This window comes from Brassica napus, chromosome C9 (assembly GCF_020379485.1).
Source record: "Brassica napus cultivar Da-Ae chromosome C9, Da-Ae, whole genome shotgun sequence".
In the NCBI taxonomy this organism is placed as follows: Eukaryota; Viridiplantae; Streptophyta; class Magnoliopsida; order Brassicales; family Brassicaceae; genus Brassica; species Brassica napus.
Window position 1 is genome coordinate 26,759,890 of NC_063452.1, and position 19,482 is coordinate 26,779,371.

At 38.0% G+C, this 19,482-nt stretch overlaps 2 protein-coding genes across 2 annotated transcripts; both read right to left on the reverse strand.

The window, feature by feature from the left end:
• Positions 1 to 928: 928 nt before the first annotated feature.
• On the reverse strand, positions 929 to 1,390 carry LOC125592564. Its single transcript, XM_048767804.1, has one exon. It carries the CDS (start codon positions 1,388 to 1,390, stop codon positions 929 to 931), a length of 462 nt encoding a protein of 153 aa, XP_048623761.1.
• A 4,285-nt stretch (positions 1,391 to 5,675) lies between these two features.
• Positions 5,676 to 7,319, reverse strand: LOC106373389. The gene is made up of 4 exons (XM_013813565.2): positions 7,143 to 7,319; positions 6,943 to 7,070; positions 6,236 to 6,831; positions 5,676 to 6,169 (listed from the first exon to the last, which is right to left on the reverse strand). Exons 1-4 carry the CDS (start codon positions 7,317 to 7,319, stop codon positions 5,676 to 5,678), a joined length of 1,395 nt encoding a protein of 464 aa, XP_013669019.2.
• Between the last annotated feature and the right edge of the window lie 12,163 nt (positions 7,320 to 19,482).

Here is a 19,482-nt window from a genome sequence, read left to right on the forward strand (position 1 = left end):
ATAACAGCCTTAAATTTCATATTATTATTATTTTAAAATAATGAGAAAAAGACAAAAATAGCATTAAATCAAGTTTTTGTTCCCAAACTAGCACTCAAGGTCAAAAGTCACAAAAATAACACTTAATGTTTTATCAAAAGTCACAAACTTAGGGTTTAGAGTTAAAGGGTGGGGTTTAGGATTTAGGGTTTAGGGTTTAGGGTTTAGAGTTTAGGGTTTAGGGTTTAGAGTTTAGGGTTTAGGGTTTAAGATTTAGGGTTTAGAGTTTAGGGTTTAGGGTTTAGAGTTTAGGGTTTAAGGTTTAGGGTTTATGGTTGAGAAATGAGGTTTTGGGGATAAGATTTCAAATTTTGAAAAATAAAAAAATTAAAATTTTCAAAAGATAAAATGCTATTTTGGTCATTTTAGTTTTTGAGTGCTATTTTTGTGATATAAACTTAGAAATGTGCTATTTTTGGAGATTTGCCCTAAAATAATCAGTTATATGGCTTGTGGAGGATACAATTACTGAAGTTTGGATTTTGTTCTTACTAGTTACATATTACCTTTTTATATTGTAATTTTGGGCTAATTGTTACTCCCTCCGGATACGAGTTCTATATTTTTATCAAATGTATGATATTTTGAAATATAATTAATGCAATTATTTTTAAAATTTAAACATAAATTAAAAAGTAAAATTATGAGTGGTGAAACTTTATTGATATAATCTTTTTTTTTTGTCAGCAAACAAACAGGCTCATATAGACTCTGTGAACCAAACTCGTAGCTCCACATCCATGTGGACTACAAACGAGGGTTGCTTTCTTGCACTGCGTGCTAGACTATCCGCCCTTGTGTTTAGCGTCCTTCGTATATGGATGAGCTCTGAGCTGTGGAAACTTCTTTGCAGGATCTTGATATCTTCCAAATAACTTGCAAATGCGGGTCATTCTTCGGGTTCAGAAACCATCTTCAGCAACTGAGAACAATCCGTCGCAAAAGTAACATTATATTGTCTTAAGTTCCTCATACATTCCATTGCCCATATGAGCGCCTCCATCTCCGAGTGCAGTGGGGATTGACCCGCTCTAGTATTCCTTGCTCCCATCAAACTGTCAAAACCTTCTAGAGTACTACACCATCCTTGTCCCGAAAACCGATCATTTTCCTTCCATGAACCATCCGTGAAACACCATCTACCGGAGATAGTGGGCAATGTCGCATTCACTACCAATCGGGTCTGATCAGATCCCTGTTCATTTTTAATTTGCGCCTCAGCCCAGAGGGCCGATTCTGTTTCCGCCAACTTGAGGGTATCGCGGGGATCAATATCCAAATTGCTAAAGACCTTATTGTTCCTTCCTTTCCATATATACCATAGAATCCATGCAAAATGATTATCGTCCATTGGTGGGGGCACCCTCCAAAATAAATGATCCATATTTGCAAATAGTGATTGCAGGAGAAAAAAATCTGGGTTTGACGGAATCCGTGACAATGCCCAAACCTGGATTGCCGGAGGGCATTCAAAAAAAACATGATTGATGGACTCCTTAGGTGCTCCACATCGTGCACAGATCATATCCCCTTGAATACCTCGAGACCTTAGATTTTTCTTTACCGCTATGCAACATGTAACCAATTGCCAAAGAAAATGTTTTAACTTTGATGGACAGCGCACTTTCCAACATTGTGCTTTCAATAAAGAAACTGATGGGCCATACTCTGGTGGTGGCCTAACTTTGTCTGGATACACTCGTTCCACCTCATATCCTGATTTAACTGTATATCCCCCATTCATTGTAAAATGCCAGTCATCCCGATCCGCTGTCCGAAACCGGCTTAACGGTATACTCTCAATTATCTGCGCATCATTGGGGTCCACTAAAGTCCTGATAACCTGTGAATTTCATGCTCTTGATGTTTCATCAATAAGAGAATCCACCGTGAGATCCGGGAAAACGTTGTGTTGATTTTTGTTTGCTGGTCTCGGGCGGGTGGATGGAAGTCAAGGATCATTCCATACTGAAATAGATGATCCTGATCCCACCCTTTTGATTAGTCCTTTGCTAACCAGAGATCTAGCTGAGACAATACTACGCCAGCCATAAGATGACGAGTAAGATCTAATTGGTTCCAGGGGTGAAGCATTCCTGAAATACCTTCCTTTGAACACTCTTGCAAATAAAGTGTTTGATTTCTCAATTAACCTCCAAAATTTTTTCCCGAGCATGGCCGTATTAAAATCTGTGAGATCTTTAAAACCCAAACCTCCATCAGCCTTAGGCACGCAGACTTTATCCCAAGATTTCCAATGCATCCCTCTAGTATTACCTCCTGGACTACACCAAAACCGTGCCACTGCACTGGTCAGTTTTTGTCATCACTGTTTTCGGAATACGATAACATCCCATTACATGATTTGGTAGAGCTGTTACCACGGATTTTATAATCACCTCTTTACCCCCTTTAGTGAAAAACTTGAAAGTCCATCCATTGACCCTATTATTTAATCTCTCTTGAACAAAACCAAAAACTTGTACCTTTGAGCCCTCCAAACTCTCAGGTATTCCCAGGTATGATCCCATTCCACCTAGATTTTGTATTCCCAAGATGTCCCGTAAATCCTGCCTTAAATCTTCCTCAATCTTATGCCCAAACTGAATCGAAGATTTTTCAAAGTTTATCTGCTGACCTGATACCACTTCATATTCCTTAAGGATCCGGAGAATAGTCCGGCATTCTTCCCTTTTTGCTTTACAGAAGAAAAGACTATCATCTGCAAAGAGTAAATGGGATATCGAAGGGCAAGCCCTAGCGACTTTTATACCCGTCAAAAGTTTCTCCCTCTCCGCCTTTTTAATATTCGCTACCAACGTTTCCATACACATAATAAATAAATAAGGAGAAAGAGGATCCCCTTGCCGAAATATATTCTATATTGTACTGAGGAAATACATTCCATCATCAGGCGTATCCAATGTTGATCAAAACCCATTTTAGAGATAATTTGTTGAATAAAAATCCATTCAACTCTATCATAAGCTTTACTCATATCCGTTTTTATGGCCATAAATTTATCCTTACACGCCTTATTAGTCCGCAATCCATGAAACATCTCCTGGACTATAAGTATGTTATCCGAGATCAGCATTCCCGGTACAAAAGCCGACTGTGTTTTCGAGATCAGAGAAGGAAGACACACCTTCAATCTCTGACATAAGACCTTCGATATAATCTTATATCCTACATTACATAAACTGATCGGTCTGAGTTCAGTCATTCGCGTATGCCTTTCCGTTTTAGGAATTAAGCAAATATTCGTCATATTTAACATTGCATCCAGAATCCCTGATGACATAAAATCATTAACCATTTCCAGTAAATCCTTCTTTATAATATTCCAAGAGTGCTGGAAGAAAAGAGCCGTCATCCCATCCGGTCCTGGAGCTTTTTCCGGATGCATCATGAACAAAGCTTGACGTACTTCCTCTTCAGTTGCTAGCCGAATCAAACTCTTATTCATCTGAGGAGTAATTGTAGGTATAATCTCTTCCAAAAAACCTTCAAACTCTGTAGGAGAGGTAGTCTGAAATAAATCGTCAAAATAATCTACTGCTACCTTCTCTACACCTTGTTCCTCAACAACCCATTCACCATTCGTATCATATAGGCCAACGATTCTATTACGAGCCCGACGTTGTTTTCTCAATGCATGATAAAACTTTGTATTTAAATCTCCTGATGTATGCCACATATTACGACTTTTCTGTTGCCAATATTCTTCCTCGTCTTTATACGCTTCCTGCAATTTCCTCGAGACATCCAAAATATCCTCTTGAGTTATGCTATTATCATTTTGAACTTCTTTCAGCGCCTGTTGCAGCTCACTGATTTTTTCCTTCCCATATGGTGGATTATTTTTACGCCAAGTGGAAATCTCGTGTCGAAAATTAATAATTTTTGAAACGAAAACCCTTGTATTCTCTGTTGCCGGTGTCCCCCAACCCCTCTCAATCGAATCCAGCAAACCATCATGTCCGATCCACCTTTTATCAAACCGGAATTGTCCTCGTCGCTTCTGTATCTTATTATCCAAATAAGCCACCACTGGTCTATGATCAGAACTCACCATGCCTAAATATTCTATATAAGAACATGGAAAAAGTGCGTGCCAATCCTCATTAGCCTGCGCACGGTCCAAACGACACTTAACCAAACCTTTGTTCCTTCTCCCTTGCCAGGACATTTTATTTCCTCTGGCTGGGAATTCCATTAATCCTGCATCCCTTATCATGTTATTAAAGGATAAGAAAGATGATGGGTGCCTTAGCGTCCCACCTTCTTTTTCATGATTACCAGTAATCTTATTCAAATCTCCTATTATAAACCACGGTTCTGATCTTGCAAGACCATACCTGGTTAACCTTTCCCATACATGATCCCTCAACTGTTGTACCGGCTCTCCATACACAAAAGTCATAAAAACTTGTTTCCCTAGAGCCATCGCTTCCACATCAATCATCCTATTACTAGTATATAAAATATTAACTTGGAATTCATTATTATAAAATAAAGCAAGTCCTCCTCTTGTACCAACTGGGTCCACCGTAACTAAATTGTCATAACCGAAGTGAGCCTGATAACCTTGAATGAAATTGAAATCTTGTTTTGCTTCCGACAAAAACAGAAAATCCGGTTTATGTTTATGCCAAATTTCCCTTAGATAGCTAATTGTCCAATTACTTCCCGCACCTCTACAATTCCAACTCAATACTTTCATAAAAAATTCCAAAAAATAAGCTCTACAGAGCTAGTCAACCGGGAGTGAAGAGGCCCTATCTGTCCATAAACCGATATGAAGATACCAACGTAACTCGTGAAAACATCAACCCGTCTCCTTAATATTACCTCTATCCAAACGGCATACTTATAACTAGACCGCCTAAAGCCCGTAGCTTGATACCCATTCAAACATTCATAAAGCCATGATATCCAATATAATAAATAAATAAAAAGAGAGCATAAGTTTGGACACAGAGATGTAATAAGCCCATCGAACCAAACCTCATAACCAAAACATACCGGGACAACCCATAAACACTTAAAATAAATCCTTTGTCTCAACCTAAAGTTCCACAACAACCATATCTTAGGAAAAACCATACAGTTGCCGTAATCCAAATAACCACTCCATAGTTGCATTAACCATTGAGTCCACTTCATACCAAACAAAACCCACTCAATAAAAACCTCCAAAACGTGCCATATTAACCTCATCTGAGAAAATGTGCACCCATACTCCACATCCATAAACTTTGTCTAAAAAAACTGCAATGGTATCTATGTTTGACTTAAAGAGGTCAAACACATAGGATACATAACAAGACATCTCATGCCATCACTACGAAACCCGTATCGTATCAACCCCTGGCCAGACACGAAGACCGCAGATCCATAGCAAAACCAGTAAACCAAAACAAATTTATTATTCCATATCAAGATCTTATAGTGTGATCTGACCAAAGACTCCAAAAAGACCAAACTCACATGAAAACCCAACACAGAAATGATAACTATGCTCATAGAGCTTACTAGAACAAAACCAAGAAAAACCACAAAAACAACAAAATGAAAACAAGAAAACACTCCATGCTCGCTTCCCCCTTCTGATACTTGTATCATCATCAGAACTAGGGTTTGGATGAGGTGGCCGAAGGGTATGAAGGACCCTTCTCCTCATGATGCTTCGCTCCTTCACCTTGACGAGTTGCAGGCTTGGTGTTATTGGTTGCGCGCTTACGAGTAGATATGATAGCTTGGATGTTGCGCGCCTTAGAGGAAGCCCCTGCCACCGCCGTTTGCTTAAACAATCCTTTACGCACCACCTTCTTCTTTTCCACTTCACCCGGGGGTTGCTCCTTTCCCTCCGTTTCCTCATTGATTTCTTCATCCTCTTTAACCTCAGGGAGCTCTTCCTGAACCTGTTCATTACTCACCTCCACCTCACCATCAGATAGATTCAGAAACCCGTCATCACTAGCCTCAACAGTTCCTAAAACATTACTCAGATTCTCATCTAACACCATGTTATCACCAACAGTCTCATTATTCCCCTCTTCTAATAAATCATTGATCACGTCTAACCCATTTTCCACTATCTGAGGTTCCAGTGTTACCTTTTGAACTGATGCGAGAATGATTGTTGAATCAACAGCACTTTCCCGCGTTTTTTCCTGTCATTGCCCTCTACTTTGCCTCTCCTCCTGCCGGGGAATCTCGCCCTCCTCCGGAACCTCCCCAGTTTCCCCCACTCTTAGGCTAATACCACGCCTTAGTTCTCTTTGGAGGCTTGGTTTTTCCTCAGCATTGTTGCCCCTGAAACGATCAGAACGGGAGCTCCTGTATCTGAAACCTCCGTCCTCACCTCTTTGATTGGTTCGGTAAGATTGATACCTATTACCCCTCTTCTCGGGGACCTTAACCCATCTTGATTCAGGCTCCTCATACATCTTCCCCTTTCCTTTTCCAGTGTGATCCCTATTATCTCTCCCCTGACCCTGCTGATCCATTGCACCATTGATCACCACACCCTTGTAGCTCCGAGCACGGTCGTCCTGTCTGCTTATCGGAAGTTCCCTGACGTCTTTCTTTTTCTGGGGACTCCTTGTGATCAAAGGACACTCGTCAAGACCATGAGATAAAGAGAAACAGTGGTCACAGAAACCGAAAAGTTTCTCATACTTCAAAGAAATGAAGGCCTCATCTCCTTCATGGAACTCTCCCCCGACAAAATCCACTGTTGTGTCAAAACTCAACTCCTTTCCCACATCGATGACCACCTTGATCCTGCCATAGTCAAGATCTACTTCTTATGTTTCTCCAAGAGCGTCACAGATGCTTTGAAAGGATGATGCATCCCAAAACTCCAGAGGAACGCCCAAAACCTTAATCCAGAACAGTATGGCTGATGGAAAGTTCCGTGGCATCTTTGGCTGCCAACGAGCCAGCGCAATCATCCAATAATCGAAGTGAAAAGGTTGCGCCTTGAGGACTGTCTCGATATCCTCCTCCTCAACAAAATCAAACTGAAACCTCCCAAAACCAAGATCCGTTCCAGCAACACGCTCCTCCACCTTCTATATTTTGGGCAACATCACTATAAGAGCTTTCACATCTTGTGCACCAGGGTTCAAACACCTCCCAATGAGAGTCTTATCATACTGTTTGATAAGATCCTTGTTATCAAAATGAGGAACCAAAATCTTTAACCTTTTGCGAGTATTCTCCCCGCTCCCCAAAACACCAGATTTCCCAATAAGTTGACTCTGAGACATTTCCAAACGAAGACCAAAATCACTGGAATCACCAAAATTAAGAGAGAGCGTGAAGAAGAGAAATGTAGAATGAATGATTGAAACCTCGAGGACACCCTTCCTTTTATAGCAAAACTGCAACTCCTCATTCCCAAGCCACAGAATCAAACCTATTAAACTCAAAATTATCTGGTTGATTTGGCAAATCTCTTCCCGTAGGGCACGTAGCCAATCGGAAAATAGGGAAATCTTGATCAACTCCCACAATCCCTCTAATAAATTCCAAACTCGGGAAATCCAAGATCTAAAGATATCTCCCAAAAGAACCAAAACTCTCTTCCCGTTTGAAATCCAATCAAGGAGATCCTTCCACCGAGATATTGTGGCTCTTATTCCCCATAAATAGCTCCAAAACCGAAATTCCAAATGATTCGACCCTTTCCCAAAACCCCGTTTTCCAGATTCTATAGGATCTTCTCTTCGTATGAAGAGATCTCCACCTCGATTCCCCGGATCCCAATTACGCCCAACCATTGAAACCTAGAAAATAATCGCCGTCGCCATCCCCGGATCCCTGTATATTGATATAATAAAAAGGTAACAATTAAAATAGTGTATTTATTGTTTTTTAATATGTGTGTAAAACCTTAAACATCTTATAATTAAATCCAGAGGGTGTACATATTAGTGATTTAATACCAACAGAAGACTTTTGCAAGAACTTCATTATCAATATACGTTTTATAAAATACTACTTCATCCATTTCATTTTAATTGTCGTTTAGATTTGAGCACACAGATTAATAAAATATTTAATTTTGCATATTTTTAAAATAAATATATCATTACCAATACATCTAACCACATTTTAACCAATAATAGATTGAAATAAAAAGTCAATAAATTTTACATTACAATTATAAAACGACATTTATTTTGAAACGAAAATTTTATTCTACAACGACACTTACATTAAAACGGAGGGAGTAATGTATTTTTATTTTATTATTAAATTTTACAAGTAGAAGGCTGAGTCAATGAGATTAAAATACTTTGTAGAGTTGTTTGAAAGATTTTCATATGAAAACAATTTCTCTCCCTCTCTTTCTTTTCCAGAGAAACTAGTTGAGTTTCAATGATTGATGCTCTAAATATTTTTGTTATGTGGTCAAAACTCTAAATTATTTTTATTAAGAATTCAGTTTTAGAGTTTGTACAAGATACCAATATTGAAGTATTGAACTTTATGTCTACTACTCCATGTGTTTCAATATAATTGTGTTTAAGGATTTTGTACATAGATTAAAAAATACAAACTTTAATACAATTTATCTTGAATACATAAAAATATCATTAAATAAAACTAATTCGACCAATAAAAAATAATAAAAGTATTTTGTAATTGGTCAAATTAAATTTTGTATAGAATAGTGAGAACATCAATTATTTTGTAATAATTTTTTTTCTTTAAACACAATTTAAAGTGATATGGAGAGAGTAATTGAAAATTATTCCATCCGTTTCAGAAAGATCCACATTCTAGAAAAAACATTTGTTTCGAAAAGATACATTTTTTTACCTTTTCAATATATTATTTAATGAAAAATTGTAAATTTTAAAAAAGTTAATGGTGTTTATTAGATTTCTATTGGTTAAAAGTTATGGAAAATTGTTATTCACAAAAAACAATGCATTTACAATCAAGTTTTAATGTGTGTTTTTAATATGTGTGAAAAATCTAAAATATGTTATCTTTTTGAAACGGATGGAGTACATTTTGTTATTGTTATTAAAAATTTCTTTATTAAGAATTCAATTTTATCTCGCTATGTTAATTGAGCTAATTTTGGCCTAATTGAATACAGTTAGTTAATTAATTAATTGAACTAATTGAATAATAGCGAGATAAAATTTTGGCCTATGGTCTTCAAAACATTAGTTATTAATGTATATAAATCCCATGATTTTTAGGGCCCGCTCTTGGTAAAATGCGCAGCTGCATTATTAGATATGAAAACGAAAGGGTCAAAAGACTAAAATTTTTGACCAAAATCTTTTTGTGAACTAAAACAAGATAAGATGGGCGTTAAATGATTTGTTCAACCGGGGCGTCTAGCTCTGGTGGTAAAGGGTTCACAGCTGTGAGTACCGCCACCTAGGTTCGATTCCCGGCCACTGCGAAATTTAACATTCGGGCCGCAGCGACACAGATTAGTCCCTTGGGCCTGGGAAGCCTTTGGGGAAACTGTGTATAATTCAAAAAAAATAAATGATTTGTTCAGTACATAGGTAAAGTGTGGGGGAAATGAAAAGAAGAGAAATCCGGCGTTTAAGGAGTTATGACGCAGCCAGAATGTTCTTGGTCAACGCGTATTTGCCTTAAACGCACAAAATTATTAATATCGTATTTGGTTTAAATTAGAATAGGGAAATCTGCCAATCTTTGGACATATAAAAACAATATCCACAAATATGATTCTTTATAAAATACAGCTGTACTAAAGAAAATACAGCAAGAAATGTTGAAAAGAAAAGATGACATGCTAGAAAGAAATTATGTATCATATAAGGTCAATTATATACTGGTAAACGTATAAATAATACTAATATGTAATGGGTGATGAATGACGAGTGGTGTTAGTCTGAATAACAAAAGCATTCTTTTAAATATTATGCAGTATATTGCTTACACCATCAATATCATTTCATACCTAAAAATGTATTATATTTGGAATTTCCATCAATAATTGATAGAAATTCAACAATTATTTTTTTTAGAAAAGAACAATAATACAGAGACAAAAAAATCAATAAATAAAATAAATACATAGATCAAGTACTCAAATGCAATGTTATACAACTAAAAATATGTCAAATTTTCATTAGAAGTTGACGCTTTTTAAATTGGGAAAATTCTATTAAAATACCCCAAATAATTTTATTAAACTTTTTAATACTCAAACTTTTTAACTACCTAGTTTAATACTTAAACTAATTATTTTGCTCATATTAATATATAAATCTTGAATATAGTTTATTTCTAAAAAACAAATTTAATTTTTTTTCTTAAAATTAAATTTTATTTTTAAAAAAATTCTCATTATTTCCTAAATCTTAAAATAAAATATTTTTATTAGATTTTGAAGATTTTTAAAATTTTGTTTGAAATTTACTAGTATTTTTTAATTAAAATAAACAAAATTTAGATATTAAAAGGGGTACCATTTTAAAAGTTTGTGTATTTAAGTGAACAAAATAATTAGTTAGAATAGTAAACTGGGTAGTAAAAAAATTTGGATACCAAAAAGCTTAAAAAATTTAGTTAGAGTATTTTTATAGAATTTCCATTTTTCAAATTTGACACATATTTTAGTTATTAGAATAATATTGATGATAATAGCAAAATAACTCATAAGTTGCATGGATATTGTCATGTGAATCATATAATCTGTTTTTGTCTAGGCATCATTTTCGTGTAGCTGAAAATCATTTTTCTAAAAATTTATTAAATATTAATATACAGGTAAATAATGTTTGATACTTTTTAAGAAAACTTGTGACACATGTTACAAAATTTAATAGCTACTTTAACTTAAAAAATTTAGTAGATCTCTTGCATAAATATTCTCCTGTAAGGCACATATATTTATATCTCTAACTGGTAAAAGTTGTCAAAACTAAATTAGTTTTATAGTTTGTTGATTATTATCTTTAGATGTATGCTTTTCACTACAAGAAAACATAATCTTAACGAGGGTGGTTTTCCTCGCTAATTCGTCGTAAAAAAGGCTTTACGACGAATTAGCGAGGAAACGCGTTTGCTCGTTACACGTCTGTCGTAACACATATTTCCTCGCTAATTCGTCGTAACTTAGCGAGGAATATATTTCGTCGTAAAGACGAAGTAGGACGATTCGTCGTAAAGACCACGTCAATATTCCACGTAAGGACGTCGCTATAATACCTCGTAAATACCTCGAAAATAGTTCCTCGTAACCTACACGTAAATACCTTGAAAGAGTTTCCTCGCAAAATACACGTAACAACCACGAAATGATTTCCTCGTAAAATGGTCGTAAACTTTTCCTCGTTATTTCTTCGTAAACTACTCGTTAAATGTTTCTCGTCATTTCCTCGTAAGGTTTCCACGTAAAGAGGTCGTACATTGGCTACGAATTTACTTCGTTTTTATTATTTTACAGAATTTAAAAATATAATTAAAAAATAATTAAAATTATTTAATTTAATAATAAATTAAAATTCAAAATAAAAATAAATCAATATGAAAATATTTTATATATAAATAAGTTTTGAATTTATATAATACAACAACCAAAAAAAAAACTAAGGGTCGTTCATCGCCCGGTAGAATTCATCACTCCTCCTCGTAACATCCGCCTCGTTATGTACGTCGGATGACTCGCCTTGAATGGGATGTTGTTGTCGCATGTTCCTCAACATGGACTCCCATTCCGGATTTGTGGCCGCAATAACGTCCAAGAAGCCCTCGACTCCACCCATACGAGATTTTGTCGCGGTCAACTCGTTACGCAGCTGAGCGGACTCTCTACGCAGCTCCGTGACTTCATCATCCCGTCGCTGACCATAAGACGATGTCGCTCTCGGAACATCGTTGACGGAACCAATACCCAACGTCCGTCCCTTTTTTTTAGGGACAACCTTAAAAACAAAAAATAAATATTGTAAGTAAAAATTTAAAGTTAAATTAAATGAATAATTAAAAATTAATTTTTTTGAAAATTTACCTCCTCGTAAATCTTATCCACTTCAAGTGTGGATAAGGTGACGGGTAATCCGTCGGTAGACTGCTGGGTCAGCTGAGTCTGGCGGTCTTCAACCCGAGCAACTACGTCGTTGTAGATTTGCTCGGACTTGCCATCTACAAATACGCCCGCCTTGTTCTTGTGGGTCCTCTCGTAAAGTTCCATAAGAGACGGGAGATGTCCCGTCTCTTTGGCCTAAAAAACAGTTAAGAAAGTTAGAATAAATTAATATATGTATTAAAAAAATTATTTAATAAAATATTTAATTACCATTTCCAAACGGACACCGGCGTGGGGTTTTTGGCCCGTAGTGTGAAGCATCGGCCCGTTCCCGTGCTCATCGACCGTGTTACGGGAGTTAGAGCAAGCCTGGGCGATTCTAATGGAATCAGGAAGGCGCCAATAACGGATGAGGCCATCCCACACATCCGTGGTGAGCTCAGCGGGTTTGCCACGCTCATACCCCTTCACGATCCAGTCACCCTTCCAGTTGGAGACCGTGTCCAACAAGCGAACTTTCGCTTTCGCGTTAAACTTCTTCCTCACCCTCTCAGTGATCCCCAAGGCCCAATTATATTTTTGCTGTTGGAAAAAATAAATTAACAATTAGTTTTTTAGAAAGTATATATATAAATCATGAAAAAATTAAAATATATATAATTAATTAATAGAAACTTACAGCGTAAATTTTGAACCACGTCTTTCTGACGTAGTGAGGCGTCTTACTCCAGTTTGGATGTGCCATGGAGAAGTAACCCTTGATCGTGTCGGTTACGTCCGATGCAAGACATCCGTCAACCCCCCACCTGGAAAATACAAATTTAAAATATAAATTATTTTTAATGTTATAAAAGAAATTTAAACGAATTAAAAAAAAATTAATGCAACATACCACAACGTTCCGTCCGGTCGGTCTGGGTCGATGACTGGTAAACCTTCTCTGCCTGGCAGACTGAGAATGTCCTCTACAGTGTACTGCGAGTAAGGAGCACTCGGAGGCACCATCAGATCAGGATGAATATCGGCGACCATCGGAGGTGCCATCGGAGGAGGCACAGGAGGAGGCATCGGAGGAGGCACATGAGGAGCCGATGGTGCACTAGAAGAAGTAGACCCAGAGACTCTCTGAGTGTACTGAGTCTCGGGGACAGTCTCCTGGCCCGAAGAACTGGGAGCGGAAGAAGAGGCCGGGTCTAAACGACTACCCGGCTCACCGAAGATCTCTCTGTAATGGGCAGTAAGTCTTCCTTTTCGAACCTGGGAAAAAAATGAAATTTTTAAAATTAACATCAACAATATATTTCCCAACATTATCCACCTAATCAACACTAAATAACATAAAATCCGCAAACCTATCTAAATTCCCTATACTAACCACCTAATCTATCCTAAACTAACCAAATTAGAGAGGAATCAGAGAGGCTTACCATTGCTACGAAATGGAGAGGAAGTAGAGAGGAAGTAGAGAGGAAAGAAAGAGTGAGCGCTCGGGTGTATATATAAGATTACATATCGTCGCAAATTCGTCGTAAGTTTACGACGAAATAGCGAGCAGTTACAAAGGCCCGTGTTTTTTTTTACGAGGAAATTGCGAGGAATCACAAAGGCCCGTGTTTTTGTTTACGAGGTATTAACGACGATTTTGCCTACGTGGAATTAACGAGGCTTGCTTTCCTATAAATATACCCACAACTCTCATTCTCAAACCACACATAAACTCCCAAATCACACACCTATCTGAAATCACATTCCTCAGCAAAATCATATTCAAATTATAAATATTTGAAAAAAATAGGAAAAGGATAAGATATTAGAATTCATGTGGGCGAGACTTACGTATTATAATTGCTGGAAGTCTTGCCACATGTTATTCTGGTATTTTGATCACTTTTCCTTTTTTCTTGTTTTTACACTACGAGGTATTTACGACGATTTATGCTTACGTGGAATTAACGTGTTTTATGTTTAAATCTTTTTACGTGATCTTTACGACGATTTCTGGTTACGTGGTCTTTACGACGATTTATGCTTACGTGGTATTTACGACGATTTCATCCTACGTGGAATTAACGAGTGTTATGTTTAAATCCCTAGAATCCGAAACCCGAAACCCCATACCCGAAACCCCATACCCGAAACCCCAAACCCCAATCCCCAAACCCGAAACCCAAAAGCCCAAACCCGAAACCCAAAACCCAAACCCCCATCTTTAATTTTCTACTTCATATATTTCAAACCCCATATTTAATTTTAAGTTTCGTCGTTATTCCTAAACCCCAACCCCCAAACCCGAAACCCGAAACCCGAAAGCCCAAACCCGAAACCCGAAACCCCAACCCCAAAACCCGAAACCCGAAACCCGAAACCTCATACCCGAAACCCCAAACCCCAACCCCCAAACCCGAAACCCGAAACCCAAACCCCCATCTTTAATTTTCTACTTCATATATTCCAAACCCCATATTTAATTTTAAGTTTCGTCGTTATTTTTAACGAGTGTTATGGTTAAATCCCTAGAACCCCAAACCCGAAACACGAAACCCGAAACCCGAAATCCAAAACCCGAAACCCCAAACCCCGAACCCCTAAACCCAAACCCCAAACTCGAAACCCCAAACCCGAAACCCGAAACCCGAAATCAAAAACCCGAAACCCAAAACCCCGAACCCCTAAACCCGAAACCCCAAACTTTGAACCCCTAAACCCGAACCCCAAACCCCAAACCCGAACCCCTAAACCCGAAACCCGAAACCAAAAACCCGAAACCCCAAACCCCAAACCCGAAACCCGAAACCCCAAACCCCAAACCCCAAACCCCATATTCCTTATTTTCTACTTCATATATTCCAAACCCCATCTTTATTTTTAGGTTTCGTCGTTATTTCCTCGTTGTCTTACGTTGTATTTACGACGATTTCATCCTACGTGGTTTTTACGACGAATTCATCGTACGTGGTATTTACGACGATTTTGTCCTACGTGGAATTAACGAGTCCCGCGTTCTGTATTTTTATATTTCCTCGTTATTTCCTCGTTGACCTACGAGTCCTTTACGACGATTTTTTGTTACGTGGAATTAACGAGTGTTATGTTTAAATCCCTTGAATCCGAAACCCCAAACCCCATATTCCTTATTTTCTACTTCATATACTCCAAACCCCATCTTTATTTCCATTCCAAACCACAATTCCCACATTTGCTTATTCATAAAACAAACTCCCGACATTACCTTATTCATAAAACAAACCCCACATTATCTTATTCATAAAACAAACTCCCTCATCTTATTCATAAAACAAATACATCAATCGGATACATCGACATTCTCGTCATCACTAGAAACATCATCATTTTCATTAAACTCGTCTTCAACAGCTTCGTCTGTGGCATCATCGGTAAGATCTTCGTACTCGTGATTATGCGGATCAATGAGAAGGATGTCATCAATTTCTTGTTCAGGTTCCTCAACTTCATTTATCTGTTCTTCTTGCAATGGTGGTTCTTCTCCACTGATGATTCGTCCTCGAGGTGTAACTTTGATCACTGCTAACCAATTTATACCTGAATCTCTCATCCGAGGGTATGGAAGGAAGCTAACTTGGTCTGCTTGTGAAGCTAAGATGAAAGGCTCGAATTTGTTGTACCTTCGTCCACCGTTGACATCAACTACACCGAATTTGTTAGACCGAACACCTCTGTTGACGACGGGGTCGAACCATTCACATTTGAAGAGGACGCATTTCAGCTTCAGTATCCCTGGAAATTCGACTTCAATAATCTCCGTCAAGATCCCGTAGAAATCTGTTTCCCCTTTCACACATATTCCATAGTTACTGGTCGCCCGCTGTCTACCATAGTCATATGTATGAAAAGTATAGCCTCGTGTGAAATACATCTGTGATGTGGTGACCTTTACAAGTGGAGATTGAATTACTTCGTGTAACCACTTAGGATAATCTGCATCGTCGTCGTCATAATCAACCTGCAAAAATAAAGAGAATGTTAATGAAATACAGATAATGTATGAAAAAAAGTTTTAGTTAATACCTGATTCCGCAACCACTTAATGAAGTGTTGATCTTTCCTTTTGTCTACGTCACTTGTGGATATACCAGGAAATGTTTCTTCGACTTGAGAAACAAATAGGCTGTAAAATCACATTTTATAGGAATGAATCTCTCGCAATTATACAATTAATTATACTTATATGTGTTTCGAAGTGTCAATATATGTTACCTTTCAAAATAACGCATCAATGGATCTTCGCAATTGAGTAGAATATAGGTGTGTGCACTATGAGCGTCTTCTTCACTCGACCACCAAACCTCTTTAGACTTCCCACCGAGTCGCCCAATCTGGCTAAAGATGTCTGGAACACCAGCAACTGCATATGTTGGCGCAACACCACCATCATCATATCTTCTTGGAGCTCTTCTCCGTGTACGTACTTTTGACGCAAAGTAGTACGATGTGAAGTGAGAAACTTCTTCCGTCAAACTTCCAGCAATTATAGAACCTTCAACTTTGGCGAGGTTCTTTGCTTTTCCCTTCAAATATTTCATGGCTCGCTCATACTGATACATCCATCCGTAATGTACAGGTCCACGAAGCAATGCCTCATATGGGAGGTGGACAGCTAGATGCTCCATGACGTCAAAAAATCCGGGAGGAAATATCTTCTCCAAGTTGCACAATAAGATGGGAATGTTCTCCTGAAGCTGTTCCACAACTTCTTCTTTAAGAGTGCGTGTGCTCAGATCCCTGAAAAATGCTCCAATGCCTTTTATATTCAAAAAAAAATTAAACACATTGTTAGTCATATATTATTTTGTAAATTATTGTGATATAATACACTACGTACCTGCAAGTGCTTCATGTACGTTTGTTGGAAGTAGCTCCGCAAATGCAAAGGGCAGTAGTCGTTGCATAAATACATGACAATCATGACTCTTCATCCCGGAGAACTTTTGACCCTTTTCAACACATCTAGAGAGATTCGAAACATACCCATCGGGGAACTTCACTTCTGATGCCACCCAGTTGAACAACACCGACTTTTTTTCTGAAGATAATCTGAATATCGGAACGGGAACTTGTCCATTGCTTTTAATATGTAACTCGCTTCTTGAGCAAATATCCGGCAAGTCCAACCTCGATTTTATGTTGTCTTTTGTCTTCCCTGGGACATTCAATATTGTATTCATGATGTTCTCAAAGAAATTCTTCTCTATATGCATCACATCGAGGTTGTGGCGCAGAAGAAGATCCTTCCAATATGGCAACTCCCAAAATATACTCTTCTTGTGCCAGTTGTGATGAACACCGTAAGAATCTGGCATATTACGAGGGACATGCCAATTACCACCCCAACGAACTGTTTCGTTAGCTCCGTAGTAGTCGATTTGCGCTTCAATTTGTTCTCCAGTTAGATATGGAGGAGGAGTGTCTCTCACAACCCTTTTGTGCCTAAACAAATTCTTGTTTCTTCGGTAAGGATGGCCAATGGGAAGAAATCGACGGTGACAATCAAACCAACTTGTCTTCCTACCATTCTTCAGTTGAAACGCATCTGTCGTTCCATTACAATATGGACAAGCTAATCTCCCATGTGTAGTCCATCCAGACAACATCCCATAGGCAGGGAAATCACTTATGGTCCACAAAAGCATCGCTCGCATCGTAAAATTCGTCTTCGTTGAACAGTCATACGTCCTCACCCCTGTTGACCACAAATCCTTCAACTCTTTTATCAGTGGTTGTAGGAAAACATCCAGGGACCTTTTTGGATGGTTCGGACCAGGTATTAATATGGTCAAGAATAGTAACTCCCGTTGCATGCACATCTCCGGTGGCAGGTTGTATGGAGTAAGAAAGACTGGCCACAATGAATATTGTCTCCCTGACATTCCGAACGGACTAAATCCATCTGTGCATAATCCGAGATACACATTCCGGATATTGCTAGCGAAATCTGGATGTACTTTGTTGAAATGTTTCCAGGCTCTTGCATCTGATGGATGAGTCATCTCACCATCCGTCTGAGTATGCTCGGCATGCCATCTCATCTTTCCAGCAGTCTGCTCTGATTGATACAATCTTTTCAATCTGTCTGTAATTGGTAGGTACCACATCCTTTGGTACGGTACCCTATTACGTCCCCGTCCTTGCGGCTTGAATCGTGGCTTCTTGCAGAATCGACATTCTTCTAGCTTCTCATCATCTCCCCAATAGATCATGCAGTTGTCGATGCAAACATCTATCATCTCCGAAGGCAACCCAAGACTATAAACCAGTTTCTGAATCTCATAATAAGAATCAGCAGACACATTGTCTTCCGGCAAATACTCTTTAAACAAGTCCGCCCATTCGTTCATGCAACTTTCAGGTAGATTGTGATCAGTTTTAATATTCATCATTCTAGCAGCTAACGACAATTTAGAGAGACCTTCTCTACAACCACTGTAAAGTGGTTGATTCGCCGCGTTTAACATTTCGTAAAACTTTTTTGCATCTATATTAGGTTCTTCATCTTCATCATGAGCTACGAATGCATCAGCTACCATATCATGAACCCTATCATAATCTACCATCTCCTCCTGATGGTAACTATGTTCATTATGCAAATGATGATCAACCGGTTCTTTTTCCTGAAAATTGCTATTACTACTACTAGCTTCATTCTGATCATAATTAAAACCTTCTCCATGTTGAAACCAGATATAGTAATTTGCCGTGAAACCTCTATTTATTAAATGCTTCCAAACATTTTCACGGTTTGCCAGTTTCGAATTGTTGCATTTCCGACAAGGACAGAACATCTTACCACTTTCTTGGGCGAGCGGTGTTGAATCTGCTTGATGCATAAATGTCTCCAGACCCGCAAGGTATTCTTTCGTCACTCTCCCGTTAGCATCTCTATGCATATACATCCACTTCCGCAACTCGTAAATAGTCCCGGAGCCAGCCATTTTTTTTCTTTCACGTTTTTTGTTGTTGGTGTGTTTAAAATGATGTTCAAACATCCATATTTATAGGAAAATTCGAATCTGGTAGTTGTAATTTTGCTATGAATTTACGACGAAAATTAATTAGGTGGGCAAAAAAAACGTGTAACACCTATGAAGTTGGTGGATTCAAAAATTTCCTCGCTAAATATACGTAAACTATTCCCTCGTAAATACCACGCAAAGTTTACGTCGTATTTACGAGGAAATAGTTTTTCCTCGTAAAATACTCGTAAAATTACATCCACTTTACGACGAAACAGTTTTGTCGTTACGTTACGAGAAAATAACGATGACTTTAGTTTTTCACTTAAATTCGTCGTAAACTCGACGCAAATTTACGAGGATTGTTTTTCCTCGTTAATTTTCGTCGTTAAGCATGTGTTTTCTTGTAGT